At 40.3% G+C, this 17,974-nt stretch overlaps 1 protein-coding gene across 6 annotated transcripts in view; it reads left to right on the forward strand.

Moving 5' to 3' along the window:
* The window catches only part of KLF12 (Kruppel like factor 12), a 254,581-nt gene that overhangs the window by 226,780 nt on the left and 9,827 nt on the right, over positions 1 to 17,974 (forward strand). For 5 of the 6 annotated variants that reach the window (XM_021417390.1, XM_021417423.1, XM_021417400.1 and 2 more), the window contains 2 exons: positions 1,903 to 2,060; positions 15,824 to 15,982. In XM_021417390.1, coding sequence (XP_021273065.1) covers positions 1,903 to 2,060; positions 15,824 to 15,982 — 317 coding nt within the window. The remainder of the gene's footprint in view (positions 1 to 1,902; positions 2,061 to 15,823; positions 15,983 to 17,974) is intronic. The other variant, XM_021417433.1, reaches the window with a different exon arrangement.

Consider the following 17,974-nt stretch of genomic DNA (forward strand, 5'->3'; position numbering starts at 1 on the left):
TTAATGTTGGTATTACAGTCCTCTGTCCATTTCATCCTCTACTTCAGAAATCCCCTGTATGCCCATTTACACATATTGTACTTTAGGCAATAATAATTAATCTGAAAAATCTCTTCGCCTGAAGGTGAAGTATAACTATATATCAAGTGCTAAGAGAAAAATAAGGTTGTCAGAAAATTCTTCTTTTTTTCAATAGCACTCTGAGTTGGAATTGTACTGTAGAAACATTTAGACAAAAAGAAAGAATGCTGATCTTTAAGGTCTTTTCCAACCTGAGTAATTCTATGATTCTATGATTCTAATGCGCAATTTGGACTGCCACAATTCAAGACTTAAAGATTTGAAATGCAGCAAATTGGAACATTGGTGAAATCACATGCTAGTTGTGTGAGATACTTAAAATTTTAACCCAATGCAGTCATTGGCAAGTTTCAGAAATCCATAGAAGTGAAGCTTATGCCAGAACAGCTATAGCTGTAACAGCACTGGCTACTGTCACAGGTCAAATATTGGTGTTGACGTGGGAGCTTCTCAGTAAATGCATCAGTATCGGTATTTCAAATGCCATTCTTAGTACCTTAGCTTCCCCAGAGGTTCGTGCTGCTTTTTGTGAGCACATTCAGTTTCCTTCCCTATGATTCATTTTCATTTGACAGTCACAAGTTATTTCAGGAGCTGAGAACTTGCAACTCTAGAGTTTAAAAGAGCTGGCTGATGTCAATAAACCTGGGAATGTGGTGGAAGTCCCAGAAACTTGAGGAAGGCTAATGCTGTTCACATACTCAAAATAGCAGAGCTAGTTGGTGTAACTGTAGGTGACCACAGCTGCTGTACAGTATAACTGTAATGGAGCTGATAAGGAAATCAATCAATAATGATTTATAGGTAGGTAAAATAATTAACAGAGATCAATAAGGGTTTGGATCTTGGTGTGCCAACTTGATAATATTTTATGGCACCATTTTGTCTAGCAAGGCAAGTGCATTGCTGTAGCAGAATTTCTTCAAGAATTTGACTCGATGTGCACTGTGTTTATAAACTAAAATAATGTGACTTGTAGCACTACATTTTAATTGCTTAAAATTGGGATAACTGGTAGGACTTTGGAGTAAATGGAGCAAATCTTTTGGGAGCATATGCATTTTTGTGGGGATGGTTCCGTGGCCCTGTGCTACTGCTAAATTAAGTGGTCTGAAAGGAATTAAAATTCAGTGGGACTCTGAGCAGCCTGGTCTAGAGGGAGGTGTCCCTGCCTATAGCAGGGGGTTGGAACTAGATGATCTTAAAGGTCTCTTCCAACCCAAATCATTCTATGATTCTATCATTCTATGACTTTCAGGTGATTGAGAACTGTTAAATAAGGAAATGGAAAAATCACTGCTGCCAGGTGATGAGGATCTCTTGGCAATCTCTGTACAAGGAAACAACATATATTTGGCCAAATATGAGGATTCGTAGCCAAGATCTGGGTACTGGGAACACTTTTTTCATAAAAGTTGTCAGAATTTTTATCAATTTAAACATATCAAAGAGAAATTATTGAGTCTTTGTAGAAAACTGTTTAGAAATCAAGGTTCAGTGAACTTGGAACTGGACATATAAAATATAAATAAAACAGATAAAGTCAGGCTGGTTCATTATTGAAGCATTATTTCAAGGTGTTTTCTCTGGCAATAAGCACTTCTAAGACTTGAGTTATTTAATGCTGCAAAATATACTCAAGTTCAAACATAAATAGTTTCAAAGAGGTGCTGCGAACTATTACACAGAAAAGGAAATATGTAACATTTAAGATCAGATCGCTTTTGGCACAGTGATTTACTGCTACTCATCTTTTGAGGTCCAAGATATATGCTGTGCTATTGCTTCATTTTTCCTTTTTCCCTCTATTTTGTTTTTTAGTTCAATTTCACCATTCAGTATTGAGAGCACAAGACGTCAGAGAAGGTCTGAGTCTCCAGACTCCAGGAAGCGGCGCATCCATCGGTGTGACTTCGAGGGATGCAACAAAGTATACACAAAAAGTTCCCACCTGAAGGCTCACAGGAGGACACACACAGGTAAGACTTCACCGACACTGTATTGCATGGTTGTGACAAGCCTTTCTGCCTAATTTCGGACCTATTGAACTTGCCATCCTACACCAAGAGACAAAAATCTGGATATAAATAACAGGGACGTCTGCAGATGCATCTGCTTTGGCATGGTGGTGCAGATCAAAAGCATGTTTTTGAATTGAACTTCCCTGTCGTTCACACTTCCCGTGTTTTGCTTCTCAGTACAAGCTCTCAGTACAAACTGGACTCTTTTCAGTTGAAAGTAAACAGAAAAGTAGCTTCCATGGATACATCTAATGTGTTTCAACCAACAGTAGATGATCCTTGCTTGGGACCAACCAAATCTGGTCAAAACAAAAAAACCTGAAGAAGTGTGGACGTAGATCTTCAGCACCAACTTTTTCACTTAACAGCCGTGCTCCTATTGCACTGTTATTTGCTTTTACAGATGAAGTCTTTCAATGATGGGTGCTGCTAAATATCTTCTGTTCAATCCAATTGTAAACTTAAGAACTCAGAATTTCTTTCTGGATGCTTTCAGAGGCACCTACCACCTACTGCAAATGGAAGTCAATCATTTTATGAGAATAGATTGCACTGGGTCCCTGCAGCAAAGATGCAAGTGAGATGCCTACGTGAGCTGGATCCCATTCAGTGATGATAATACTTAATCAATACCTGGTTTTCTTACTGACTTTAAGGGCTGCTTGCTACTACTCTACATGACAGGCATGTGAGAGTAGCTGAAGCACTGGTGTGTAATTGTTGCAATTTTATTGTGGATAAACTCAGGAACAGCTCTTTGAGGTCATGTAGAACAATTTAAAAGGTGACCGCCGGAATGGCTAAAATGGCAGTGAACAGAATGCTGCTGATCTTAAATTAAATTTATTGATCAATCTGTTCTTAATGTACTTCAACATTCTTGTAACTCCTTGGAGACAAGATGGTGTTTGTCCAGCATGTAGCACAACGTTTTTTGTTGAGAACATGCTGGTGCTTTCTGTGTTGTTACATACTCTAAATGTTACATTATTTTAAAAAACAAGTGATGGCTTCTCCATTTCAGATGAAGACGCTTCTGCATCGCTCTTTTCTGTATGTCTTTTGATCGGTAGGGCTTTCATTGAGAGGAATACTGAGCAAGATTTTGTTTGATATTTATCACTTAACTCATTCCTGTAAATAGAAAATCCCTTCCTGTAACAGCATAAACGTTCTGAGTATTTCATTAGATTCCCCTCCAGGCCAATTATTCTGATTTCTTCATGTCTTCCCATTAATGTTTGTGCCTTCACTCTTTATGTATTATGCTTTGTCTTAATTCTTTTTTCTTCTTTCTTATTCTTCCCCCGTACATTTTGTCTTCTAACATGTTTTATGTACCCCTACCCTTTGCCTTGCACTCTGCTTTTCTTTTTTTATCCCACTCTAGCTCTACTCCACTCTCTTCTTTTTCACTCTCTTGTTTCCTAAGCTTTTTCCTTATTCTCTAATGAGTCTATAATTCATTAATGATCTCATGGCTGATAACTCTTGCACACAGTGCACCTAAAATCAGTGTTAGGTAGTCTGCACTACTGAATGCACTTTAGGTGCTCAAAACTAGGTACCGAAGGCTAAAATGTAGTTGGTAATTCCAACTTTTAAAGCTATAACTATCCAATAGCATGAACAGAGTTTCTGTACCAAAAGTAATCATGGAATTCATCTATCCAGCTTTGGCTCATCAGCATTTGGATGTCTAGGCTATGCTATCTGTCTGGGATCTCTGGATAGTAATAGAAGAGGGATTGGCACCTCTGGGGCACATTATTCCTTCTTCAGGTTGACCCAGGAGCTGGCATCTGAAGGTACTTCTCTTTCACTGTTGCATGCAGAGGAAGCTCAGGTACTTGCCTGTTGGGTGGCTGAAATGAGTACCCATCCCAAAAGGCAGCTGCCTAAAGTGCTTTGGATATTGGTTTATTCCTTCAAGGAGAAAAGAAAACATATTAGGAAAAATAACATCAAATGAAAAACCTTCATGAAATGGTTGGTTAGCTGTTAACTGTTTCATGTTGTCATGTCTTCATGCATGCTGCAATATAAGAAGTGTAGTCTATAGAGAAGGTGAGCACTGAATTTAGCCAGTGATCCAGTGAGAAAATCCATATTGTGCTGATAAATTTGTTTTCAGATACTTCTCAGGTCTTGGTAAGAAGCTGATGTGTTTCGACTTCACATGTAGCATTGGCCATGATCATACTCTATGTAGTAATCTCATCTTACATTTTTTATCTTGGCTTGTACTATTGCTTCAGGCAAAATAAGTTAATTATTCACGTATGACCCACAATAATCAGTGTGCAGTTTTGGATAGGTATAAATGAATTATGACAGCTATGCACGCAAGGGTGAGCACGTTTGAATAGGAAACTTTCTGAAGAAGGATCACAGAAACTCAGCATTGCATAATCTCGTCTTTTTTTTTTTTTTAGGCAGGCTGATTGTGCTAACAATTTTTTAGCTATGCAGAATGTGTTTGAAAACTGATTTTCTTTTTCATTTACTACACGCGCATAGTAAATTCATTCACATCGATGTTCATTTGGATGTCAGAAGAAAAATTATGTGATTTTTTTTTTTTGACAGGACAAACAACTTTATTGATTGGAAAGTAAATATCTTTTGAACGTAATTAAAAATGGAAACAAAATGTTATCCCCAGCACCCACTGCATTCGGTTCTCTTGGAGTCTCGTTTCGTTTTCAGTACGCTATCATGTGGCTCCCAAGTACATCTCAGCTTGTCCTCAAAGCTTAGTGCAGCGTGTGGGCGCGGAATCCACTGGGGGGCGACCTTGAATTGTGCATCGGCTCTGAAACTCGGAAACGTGCAAGCGAAACCTGGAGTCATTGGAGCATTTCATAAATCACAAACACTCGCTATTGAATTTCTCTTTCTAGTATCAGGTTCTTGTTGTTGTTTTGTCAAATCGTCAGATAAAGCTATCAGGAGGTATCGGGTGTGATGGAGAGCCTTCTGGGCTTGCCGTCAATCTTGCAGCTCAGGTTTATCAACTCTTTCTGCAAGGAGAAAATGGTGAGAAATTGGCTCACCGAGGTTGTGTTGAGTTAGTTTCTTCTTCAGTGATCGTAAAGAAAATTACTAATGTGTGATTCTATAACACAGTAATCTTAAAAATCAAGAAAGTTAGCAGCCTTGGGTTGCATTCCTGGTCTGCCTGTGTCCATGTTGTGTTCAGCATGGGCACTTCTGCAAGCTCAATACACCCCCGGTGGAACTCATCTTCTTTAGTTCGCTTCTTTTGCTTTGAAGATGGACTGGGAAACAACTATGGCATTATTTTATGATACGTAATTGCTATTTCAGGTCCTTAAGGAGGTATTAAAGTTGCTGTTGATGCTTCCAGTAGGGCAGCTGAGCATTTCAGACTAAAGCAATACCTATTCCTTCCACTTCATTTTTTTGTTTGTTTTGATTTGGTTTGGTTTTTTACCATCAAAATTTACTTCTAAAAATATTTACGTATATCTTAAAGAATTGATATTTCCTTTTCTACCAGACCTGGTTTGTGAAAGATCTACAGAATCTCTTCTTTTCAAACAGAGATTGTGAGAATCTGCTATGTTTTATATAAATTGAAGAGGCAAATCATACCTTCTGCTGAGAAGCTGGCATTGGTTATAAAAACTAGACTTTAATATCTGATCTGTGATGTTGATGGAACTGGAAGTCATGGGTCTTTGCAGCTGCAAAATTGGCAATAAATATCAAAGATTTCATTATTTTGGCAAAAAGTACACAGATATTTTCATGCCATAAATTCAAAGACGTATCTCAGCCTTCTCTCTAATTGACTGGACATTTCTGAAATGGAAATGAAAAGCTGCAAAGTGCTCAAAAATATTTGCAATATCCCTGCAATATTTCATGTGACAATTATTTTTTAATCATCTGTAGCTATAATGAAGCTAAGTAAGTGAGCTAGAGATGGTGAAGGTGGATGGACAAAGCCATGCAGTTAGGTCAGTGCAAGACAGTGAAGTCTCAGGTGACATAGTACATCTCAAGTATATACGCAGGTCACTTGGAAAGTAACGCCTTCTATTTATTTCCATGGAAACTACAACAGATACAAACAGCGCAATTACATTATTTGATAGAGAAAATTCTCAGCTATAGAACTCTATTTTTCAATGTTGTCACCACCATTAGCAATGCATTTTTGCCAGTGATGAACAAGAGTCTGCATGATGCACTTGCGAAAATCTGCATGGCCATCCAGAATGTGATTTGTATTTCACGTCACTGTCCTTACTGCTGAAGTGTATTGCCCACCTTCTCACTGTGCTCACATTTACTGCTTGGTCTCCATAGAAGTTCAGCAAGCCTCAAGGAATAACAGTGAGTGCATTTTTTTCCACATAGAGGAATTCAGTGATGCACTATTGCTTCCTACGCACTTCCAGATGCACTTCCATGTCAGACACCATTTTGTCAGACTGCCCCTCTGCTGCCATCTGTCAGACGGCAACGTGTAACAGAATATTGGTGGGAAGGTTCAACCTCTGCTGCCATACCACCACCATCTGCCTCTGATGTTGTGAGCCAGCATTGTAAAATAGGAGGTGTTACTTTCGGAACAGCCCCCATATTATTATAATAGGTTCAGTCAACATAGTACTGGTGGATGAAGGTTGTGTATGGGAAGATGAGAGGTCAAGGAAGTGAGCTTTAAGAGAGGGAAGAGGGAGAATAAGAACAGATACCCAGGACCTCTAGGCTAGTTGCCATGACATTATAAAGGAGGCATGAAAAAGTGAAAAAACTTTTTGGGTAGATGACAGTTATCACAGGAAAAACGTGCAAGGCCATTTCTATTTGTAGTGATTTCAGTTGTCTTGGTATAAAATGCACTAAATAGTAGAAAGTGTGAATACAAAAAAATGACGGGTTCTAGCTGTCTGCAGAAATGCCAGAGGGAGCTCCGGAGTTCTTCCACATGACAGGGGCAAGCTGTCCCGCTGGCCAGCATCTTCTCTTCTGATCCAGAGGCTACCTGGTCTACAAATCCTGGTCTGTAATATCCTACTTCAGCCTGAATGACAGGCCAATTGGTACCAAAGCTAACCTTTGCATATTGTGATCCAATTTTCATAGACATCATCTGTCTCCTCTTAAATAGAGAGAACATGTAAATTTGAGCCATATTACGTAAATCGAAGAGGCAAATTATCCTGTCTGCTAGGGGGCCTGGTAAAGAACACTCAGATTTGAAACGTATAATGGATAGTACATGTGGAGTATATTTAAAGCTCTTCCCTTTCTTCTAAGCGTGTGGAGTACACTGTGTGGTGTGAATGCGTCACAGTCAAAGCGGTGCCTAGCACAGGGAGTATGACCTGAGAAATCTAACCCACTAACTACATAGTTATTTAAAGGGATTTTGATTTGTGTTGGATTTCACATCAAAACTTGCTCACAGCTAAATCCATTTCTAGCTTCATGTGGCCCCTCTTTTACCATACGAAAATGCCCAAGGAGTTTAAAACGTGTGAATCATCCTGAAGAACTGAATAAAGAAATCGGATGCCTTCTTTAAGGTTACATGGAACATGATTTTACAATATCTGATACAGAGGAGATTGTTTTCTGTCTTCTCACTTCTGTAGCATTTTCCTTACAGCCAGCATTCTAGAAGTAATCAGCAATTTCTGTTTCCTTGAAACACTATTTTCAGTCATTAGTTACTAATTCCCAGAGGAATGTGGCAGAGTTGCTTCCTGGGGTCAATGGCAGCAAAAGCCTGGGATGTTTCTGTAGGTGAGAAGTGGGAATGGATTCAGTCCACGAGCGTAGAGCAGGGTGGGTATCTTACAGCCACAACTGTGGCTTTGCTACTGCCCTTCATGGGTGGAGGAAAGCAAGGAAGCTTGCTCCCTGTCTGAAGCACCTCCTGTGAGACATACACATGGCTGTGACTCCTGCTTTTCATCCGTGAGCCCCATCTGTCCGAGTCGCCCTTCTTGGTGCCTCTGCCGCAGAAGTTGGGGCTGCGCTCACAGAGTCAGGCTGAATGCAGCCCCTGGGCCAAATTATTTTTTTCAGTGTTCAGGGTTTTGTCCTTGATCAACGCCTATATCATTCCTGAGATATGAGAGCAAATACCTTTGCAGCAGACGTAATGAAACCTACTTGTCAGTGTCAAGGTGTTCTCCCCAGCATTACATGGAGACACTAAGCATCTCAGAAATGTGATTTTGTACCTGAGAAAATGACATTTCCTCCCCGAGAAGTTCCTTTTTCACTGGGTTGAGACACCACCTTAGAGGAGAGAGGGCTAGTGAGTACATGGGTGTTTTATTTAGTCTGTGCTTTTTCAAACATTGCATTCCTCTCACTCACTGTTGCTCCATATATTATTTTAATATGAAAGGGCCCCTGTCATTAGTCTTTGTTCACTTTTTCCTTTCAGCAATTTCAGAGCAGACTTAAGAAGTTGGAGGCACCAAAAAAGTTATTTTTGCACTGTAGGTTTTAAAACTCCATTCATTACCTGTTGTTTTCTTAAGGTCTGTTTAATGCCTTTTGCTAGCTGTATGTTCCAGAGAGATATTTACAGGTTTGTAATCCCTTCTTTAGACAAATACTGGGAGGAAGCAAGATTTTTAAAATAATCCTCTTGGATTCAACTTGAACTGTGTAGATTTTTGGCCTACTTTAAAATTAATGTCTCTTTGTCACCTGCCCTCCAGACTCTGTTCAAAAGCCCAGCTTTTCTTTCTCATGTCCTACGTGCTCCATAGGCTCTTATCCCAGAACTCTTCCTCCTGCACGTAAACCTGACGGGTGAAAAAAGCTGCGGCAGCAGGTTCCAGAACTTAGGAATTTAAACAAACAAAGCCAATTTTAAAAGCAATTTGCTTTAAGTAAGATAGGAGGTCCTGTTTGTATTGGGTGATGCTTTTATTTTTTAAGAAACAATTTTCTTATAGTGTTTAAAATTTACTGCCAGTTTCAATAAACAGTAGAGCTTTCCAATGTGGAAACCAGTATATTTCATGGAAGTCTTCATGTCTAGTTTTTTTTTTCTTTCTTCGTGCAGTTTCTATTTAGAAGAAACACAAATTATTCTGCAAACAGGAATGCTGAAGCCTCAGCCTATTGATGTCACTGGGTTCAGAATTCAGAGCAGAACTTATGATGTATTTAAAATAGGATGTCTGCTGGTTGAATATGTACCGGGGTATAAAGGCAGACTCACCGATGCCACCACATCCTTGTAGGGTGATGCTCAGAAGCGTGAACCTCTGCTAGCTGCCTGAACGTATTGAGAGAGTTGTCCAAATCCAGCTACTTACGGGCAGGTGTCCATACCACAGGGAGCTTGTACATCCAGTTCTCTTCCAAAAGCTGCTCTGTGGAAAGTTAAATGATTTCATTTCTGGCGCATTTTGCAAACTGTGAACTCACCTTACACACAGGGAATCGTTCCTCTGCATTGTAGGTCTGATGCTGTGCCGATATGGAAGAGTGCCCACATGGTTATTCCAAGGCACTTTGATGGGAAAGCAAGTCTAATTGTGTCTCTGATTGCTTTCAGTCTCTAGGTTATGAAAAATATTTGCAACCATGCCCCTTGACTTTGTAAATATGGGGTGCATATGTGTTTTGTCTGTGTGTGGCACAAGGGAATAATGATGATTTCATTATGCAGAATAGAATTTTCTCTAAGTGAACCATTTAGTTCTTAATATTCTACCTCCAAAGAACTGTAGTTCATCTGAGGTCTCAGGCATGATTGTGGTCTACCATTTCTATGTAGCCCTGCAGTGGCATGAAGGCGAGAAAGACCTCTCTAATCCCATTCCCTCCAAAGCGCTTTCCCAGATGTTGCACCCAGATGCACCCAGACCTAGAGGAGTAAATACACATTACAGAGCTTCCATGGATGTTAACTCTTGCAGCCCACTCTTCCAGTCCCAGGTGGAGAGCAGGATAGCAACTTGCTGCCAAAACGGCCATTACTGGTGATCCTCACATATCCTTTGTGAAGTGCGTCTGGAGTTTCTCGTGCCCATCCTATCCTTTGCAGGGCAGCCTGTCAATCAGAAACCAAGACTTCGAGAGTAACTACAAGTAAGTTTCACAAAAGCCTTTGCTTTAGTATCTTACTCAAATTTCCTTTGCTTTTTCCCATGCCAAGAAAGAAAAAACAAAAGCAGAGCCTGAAAGCTAGTGTTTTCAATCTTTTCTACTACTTATTTTTTGCAAATAAGTAGTAGAAAACTGGAAAAATTCTACAAAACTTCTCCTTTCCTGTGAAAAGAGAAAGATCAGATGACTCCTGTGTAGGACAGGTGGTTCTTTTCTATACTTCAGTATTTTTTCTAGACAGAATATGAAATTTTGTGGTATCTTGGTTACATTAACTCTGATGATCTTTTCCCAGACTGTTTTCCCTCATCATGTCTATTTTGTCAGTTGTTATTTTTCCTTGGTATTGTATTTATTTATTCTACATTTTATGGAGATAAAAATTGGTATCTGCATTTGGAAAGCTCAGTGCTATTCACAAATCATTTACTTAGCTAGTAAAGTTTTTAGGGGAGGTGTTTTTTTACTGCTTTGATTCTGTGAACAGAGTGGCACACCAGGGTCCTGCCCTCTGAATGAGGCAAAGCTCATCCCCTGGAGCCTTTCAGTTGTTGGTTTTTTTGTTATTATTATTATTTCTATGGGGATTTTTGTTTGTTTGTTGTTGTTTTGGTTTTAATTTTCATTCCATGAAACATCAATATTGCTCATGCTGAACATGGTGGAGCAAGTCCTGGAGCATCCAGGGGGAGTGGCAGGAGCAGAATGAGAGGCACGGTTCTTGCAGATGGAAAGGGAAGTGTCACTTAATTGGCATCTCCCTTGCAGTTACAGACCACAAATAAAAAATGATGTTTTATTTGAGGAATCCAGACTAAACCCCAGGCCAGCAGCACCCCAGTTAAAGAGAGGTAGCGTGCAGGTGACTACCATCCTGTGTGCAGTTGGCTGCTGATGTAAGCAGAGGCCTGCTGCATCACTTTTCCCAAATTCCTTTGTGCGTGGATGTTGCCATAAAAGGAAAAATCTCATCATTACCGAGGGAACTTAAGTTTTGATGGTCCCATATTGTGGCTGCAGAGCAGAAGGAAATCTCCATGCCCTCTTCTGCTACGAATGTGTATACATGTATCTGTAAGCATATACATGTACCTTAGTGTACATGTATGTACATACAAGTATGTGTAAAAGCACCTTGACATATGGGAAGAAAATATCAGGAAGTGTAATAAATGCTGGTTGACATCTGTTGTTTGGATTTGATCTGGCTCCTGAATTCAGGTGCATGGGAAGAGGCCTTTTACATTTCCAAAAGTGTTATTTTTACTGTTGTAATTAGCATTGCATTTATCATTTTATTTCAGCCATGTCTTCAGTAAAGTAGATAACCAGTCTTTGTCCCAGAGCATTAATTCATTTCTTGCGTAGTACTAGGTACATCCAATCAAAGGGCGAAGTCTCTCTGCAGAACCACAGAGAGAGAAAATGTGGAAGAGAACCTTCCAGAACAGGGCTGAGACTGACGAGGTGAATTTGGAGAGGAGGAATTATGGAGAACTGAGTTCTTGTGAGTCTGGAAACAGAGTTTTTCTGCTGGGATTTTTATAGTATAGCAGTAAACTGAAGATGAACCTAAGGGAGAGTTGGAACAATATTTAAGAGAAAGAAATAGATAGTGGTCCTGAACTAGTACTGATCTTGCAGAGGGAGTGACAAGAAGAGCCAGGGTGGCAAACAGCACCCAAAATCAACAGTGCAGTGATATGAAAGATACTTGTGTGTTGTGATGTGGGAAAATGACTTGGGTCTGAATTATCAGAAGCAGAGCTTGAATGCAATTGTTTTTAAAACTGGCAAAAAATGGATGAAGTTGTGTCTGTTGTTTAAGAGTGCAGATTGTCACCATGCTTTTGAACTGAAGAAGTCATTTTGTTCAGTTTTCGTATGAAGTAACCATGTCCCTTTGCTTTGCCTAAGACTGAGAACAAGAAGTAAAAAACCTGAATTTCAAGACATGTCACAATTAGCACAGTACATTCAGTTCTGCTCGTAGAAATGATTTTCCCATACTTGCTCAACTGGTACGAAACTTTAACTCTTCCCAGAAAGATCTTTTATTTGCATATTTCAACAATACTGAAACAAAATTGAAATTCATATTCATCGAAAAGATAATTTGGAAACTGACATCCAAAATCACCTTTTGAAAGACATCAGAATAATCGAATTAGGCTTTTGAATCAAGATGATTGAAAATATTCCAAACGTTTAAAGGGGTGGAACTGAGATCTAGTGGTCTCCATATAGAAAGTAAGTTGTTCCTAATACACTGCTGTTCACTTTCTGTGCAGTTTTGGGAAGGCTGCTTGTGCTCACTGCATCGGTCTTCCTACCTGCAGAAGACACAATATTTGTTACATGGTGCTATTATGAAGCCAGACTTTTATAAAGTATTAATATATTTTTGTAAAAAGATGGCTTCACAAGGCACTTTGAAGTTGGAAAGTGCTTTATAAGTGCTCCGATGTTTTTTCATTAAAAAATTATACTAATAAAAATGTCACACAAAACGTAAGAGTTGTCAGTTTTCCCTTTTCTTTGTGTCTAAAAGCTAAGCTGCCCCGTTCCTGCAAGGTGTGTCTGAGGATGCTCTTTATAAGACGGTGTTTTTTCTGTAAAAAGATTCTTTTCTGCCTGAAATCACTTACTTTTAGTAGAAATGCAAAATCTAATTAGCCATTATGTGTGGTTTTCAGTTTATGATTTCCCATCTCGCAGTCTCACAGTATGTGTTGTAGAATGGTTCTGGTGTATACGTGGGAGCTGAAACCAGTTGACATAAATATTACATGCTCTATATTTTGCATAGTACTCCACATATATTGCATAGTATTTCCATAGCAGAAACTGAACCAGGAATAGCTTTAAGATGTCCTGACCCTGCAGAACTGCAGACCTTTTGACTTCAACTAGAATATGTAACATCATGGAACACAGGCAGAAGCATGGTTGCTGTGTTATTTGTTCTCTTTCAACTCGTTATGGGCTAAGTCTTTAGGACCTCATTCTGTTGTGGTGGTTTTTTTTTGTGGGGAATACTCCTCCAAGAGTAATGACAATAGAAACTGAGTAAGGAGTGTATGAAGATGTGGCTGTAAGTAGCAGAGCTGGGCAGGAGCCACTTGTTAAACCATACAAGTTTGGCTTACGCCACTGTAGTTTGAGAATGGAGCGAGGGACGGCATCTCCCTTACGCTCCCACGCTCCTTGTTTGGAAACACTGCACAAAACTGTAAACAGAGTTTCATTTCAAGTGCTTTGCAAAGTTTTTCCTTCTTAAAAAAAAAAAAAAAAAAAAGGAATTTTAACATGTGGCTCTTTCACAAGATAATGAAAGTTTAAATGCAGAAAAATCTGACTAGATGGCTAAGCCTGTAACCCTGAACGTTCCCCTGAGTATATTTTCTAGGTGAATCTTACTTGAAGTAAAAATGTTATCAGTGTTTCAAAATGATGAATACCATTGCAGAAGGGACCAGAGAGAAGAGATGTAAGAATTCAGATGCACAGTGAAAGTTACATGGAGAAAAAGCAGATAGATGGGACATAGTTGGGAAGGGACATGACATCACCTGTAATAACAGAGAAAGAAAGGAGTTTATGTCAGAGAAAAATAAGGTCACTGCTAGATCACTGGGATGTTTTCTGTCCTGGTAGTAGACAGTTACCTCATCATTACTCAATAGCATAATAGCCAAAAGCCTGCTAAACAGATGAATAAATGAAGCTTAAATAATACACAAACAAAAGGGACTACCAAGTGTACAATAGAGTATCTGCAGTTGTAGTCAGTAAATTTTCAGGGTATGGAAGCCCAGCTCTGTTTCATAGAGTTCCTGAGTAGTTTCCATGCTGGCAGCATACCCCATTACTCTTTACATAGGACTTTTTTTGCACCTTCCTTTGAAGCATCAGCATCAAATACTGTGATTCCAGCTAGTTGATGGGCAGAGGAAAATTGTTGAGGAGTGTACTACATGGGAAATTCTACTGCAGAGCAGGTCGTAGTCCCTTCATCTGTTATATGGCACCATGTCTTACTGGTATCAACATATGACATCTTTTCTTTGGAGTATGTGAATGTCACTGAATGGTAAAGTAAAAGTTTGAGGGAGATTTATTTCCTTGGATGAATGATCTTCCAGAAGTTAGAGTGCATGAATACTGTGGGGAGGGCAGAAAATTTTTGAAGGATTGACTTATTATTCAGCATTATTAATTCATTATTTGCCTGAGTTTAGAGAGATTTTGTGAGTAACCGTTTTAACTATTTTCTTATGTGCTTAAATGAGAGGCGTCATGGTAGCGTAGGAAAATTAATATAGTAATTAAACTAATTTGGATTGTGGCATCTGGATTAGAAAAGGCAATGTTTTGGAGGGCTCTTAGAAACAGATATTTTGTTAATAGAAGATTAAAAAATGACTAGTTCCATCCAGGGCGTTGAGTCATACGTTTAAAATTTTCTAATTAACTTCCCCTCCAGACAGTAGAAAACATTCATTTTCTACAGTGCACAGCCTAGAAGAACCTTCTCATGCTCTTCAGTCTCACTTGATTTGTGTAAATGACTGTCAGGATATACTCTTTACTGTCCATTTGTTGCAAAGCTGCAGAGTACCATCGGAATGTGATTTCTCTGTGTTTTCACGATTGTTTTGTCAGGTTTCAGGACCAAGTAATAGAGTTTTCAAAGACAGGTGGGGAAGTAGAGGGTAAGCTCCCATGAAAATGATCACAGCTCCAGGCTTTTATTTTTAAACAGCCTCCTTCTACAAGTCCTAAAACCTTACAGATTCAGAAGATTAAGCTAGCTAATGGTGTTTTTTTCTTTTTCCAGTTTTCTTTTTCTCCATAATTACTGCAGGTTCTTAGTCTCTTTCTGCAGCTATCTTTCCTGCTGTTTTCCGGAACTTGTCCACTGTTTTGTCCTCTCCTCCATTCCCATGTTTCCACTACTCAGGGCAAGGAGCCTGCCTTTGCTCCTTAGAGCTGAATGAGCATTTGAGTGCCGTGGTGCGTGGCAGTAACTCTGAGCCCCATGCTCTGGCATCTGCTGAGCTGTTGAAGGAGCCGAAGAACAAGAGGTACTTTGAACCCGAGAGTGTCTTAGATATTTAAACTCAAGTGCTCGCACAAGGCAGAAGTGCCTGAGTTGAAATGGTTGAGTGTTTGACTTTGACTTGGGATATTACCAAGCAAAAGGTTCACAGTTAATATAGTACTGGCTATGAATAAGAACTTCTTTTTTCTAGCATGATATGATCCACAGATAATGTAGGAGTTTAATAGAAAAGTTATAATATAACATTATAATTTTTCCCCTAAAAAAAAGGTTAGCTAAAATGTTGTCATTAATCTTGAGGGAAAACTGTATCTGAATTTCAAAGTTTCTTTTACAGTGGCTTTTTAAGGTGCATATTACTGAATGTCTTCTTTAGTGTAACACTGTATTGTCTTGTTTTTTTCTTTCTTACGCTATACATCTATATTTAATTGAAAATAATGAAAGGTCTCCTTGGGTTGAACTTGTAAGAGATACTTTCTGTCAGTGGTGTAAATAACGTGAGAGGAATGCAGTTAGTCCTGTCTCTTGCACATAGCTCTGCAGGGGCTGGGTACGCCGGACTCATTGAGGAGAAGGGCTCAAAGCAACACCTGGGAACTTCAGCTGAGTGACCCATGCTCACATCTTCCCGTCAGCTGGCTTTTGTTTCCTGTCCATAGTGATACTCTTTTAAAGGACAAACAAACTAGTTCAGGTATTTCTCTTTCATCTTCCATCCCTTCCTGCATCAGGTTTCCCACTGCTTTTCTACCACGGAAAAAGAACTGGGACTTTGTGTATCAAAGTGGCTGTTGCAGGGGAAAGATCTTGGGTTCAGCAGGGACACAGATTTTCAGATCTTTTTCAGTGAGGATCCAGAGCATAGGAAATACCTCCCTGCTTTGTTCTGGAAGTTTCTGTAGTCAAAGAAACCAATGAGGGCAGGATCACAGTTTCAAGAGAAGAATGTTCACACTAAAACTGGAAGCAGCAAGGGCTCCGCTTATAAATTGTTCATGTGGTGTGACGAGGCTATTTGGGTAGACCTCCCAGGTCACACAGGGAGACTTATATTGCACAGCGCTTTGCACCGTTTGTTGCAAGGGCACATATGCAAGACAGTTCAATGGCAGATCGGGGCACATTTTGTAGCATTTTGTCACTGACAAGAGTGTGCGATCCGCTGTCTGCCATGCAGCTCCTGCCTGTCCCATTCACAAGAGGACAGTGAATGCAGTGTGCCCTGACAGCCCAATGGGCCAACCATACCCTGGGGTGCACCAGGCCCAGCACTGCAAGTGGGTGAGGGGGGGGGGCTGTCCCGCTCTGCTCTGCACTGTGCAGACTCACCTCCAGCACTGGAGGCAGGGTTGGGTGCCACAGTGTAAGAAGGACATAAAACTATTAGTGTCCAAAGGGGAGCAATGAAGATGGTGAAGGGTCTGGAAGGGAAGATGTGTGAGGAGAAGCTGAGGTCCCTTGGTTTGTTCAGCCCAGAGCAGAGCAAGCTGAGGGGAGGCCTTGTGGTGGCCTGCAGAATGGCATGGAGCTGTGTCAGGGGAGGGTCACGTTGGGTGTCAGGAAAAGGTTCTTCACCAGAGGGTGCTCGGGCACTGGAACAGGCTCCACAAGGCAGTGGTCAGGGCACTGAGCTGCCAGAGTTCTAAGAGTGTTTGGACAGTGCTCTCAGTCATAGGGTTTGGATTTTAGGTGATCCTGTGCGTAGCCAGGAGTTGGACTTGATGATTCTTCCAGCCTAGGATATTCTATGATTCTGTCACTCTGGAGTCCAAATCACTGGGCTCTCCTCACAGCAGCAGTTTCCCACCCTATCCAACACCAAAACTGCAGTGCGGCCCAGATGGAGCCCAGAAGGTACCACGCCAGTGAGCTCAAGTGCTGCTGACAACCGTATGGGTGGCCAAGGCCTGTACAGCATCTGAATTCCTGACAGAGGCAGCAACGTCCATTTCAGCTGGGCTTCTCAGACCTGTTTGAACTTTGCAGTGATTTTGAAACTTTGGGTTCTCAGCAAAACATTTGTTGACTTTCAAAAATGCTTGGAGGAAGGTCCTGCCTACGACAGAGCAAATGTTGCATCACTGGTTCGTAAAATTGGAGTAGCATCTCGCAAGCTGCTTGTGATTCATAAATGATAATAAATAACTTAGGAATGATTGTATCTGACGAAGGAAACTGTTGTTGCGGAGATGCTCTTATGTAGTCCTGCTTGTGGTTAGCTGGTGTAGGAAGGGGAGGTAAGAAATCACTTTTGACACACCAAGGGAACACACATGTGGACCTCACACAGTTTCTCTTCCGCAGTTTTGAAGCATGCTCAACTGTGGGATGAAGGTAACTCCCGAGAGCGTTTAACTTGTAGACACTAAAGAGCGGTGATAAAAATCCCAAACAAGGAAAGCCTTCAAAGATGACAAAAATGGGATTTTATAACAGTTTCTTTCATCAAAACACAGAGTCTGGATCAGCGATATTAATCTTCTCCTGTGGCATTGTGCAACACAGAAACTGAGGCAGAACATGATGCTTAACTTCAAATAAAAAGCAGAGGATGGGATTTTCCAAAAATCTGCTCTTAGCCCGAGTCTGATCTCATTGAAGTAAATTGGATTTTATCAACAACTTTGTGCGAGTCCTGTGGCTGAGTACTTTTAAAAATGATACGCCATTCCTGGTAACATCTTGC

Source organism: Numida meleagris, chromosome 1, assembly GCF_002078875.1.
Source record: "Numida meleagris isolate 19003 breed g44 Domestic line chromosome 1, NumMel1.0, whole genome shotgun sequence".
Lineage (NCBI taxonomy): Eukaryota > Metazoa > Chordata > Aves > Galliformes > Numididae > Numida > Numida meleagris.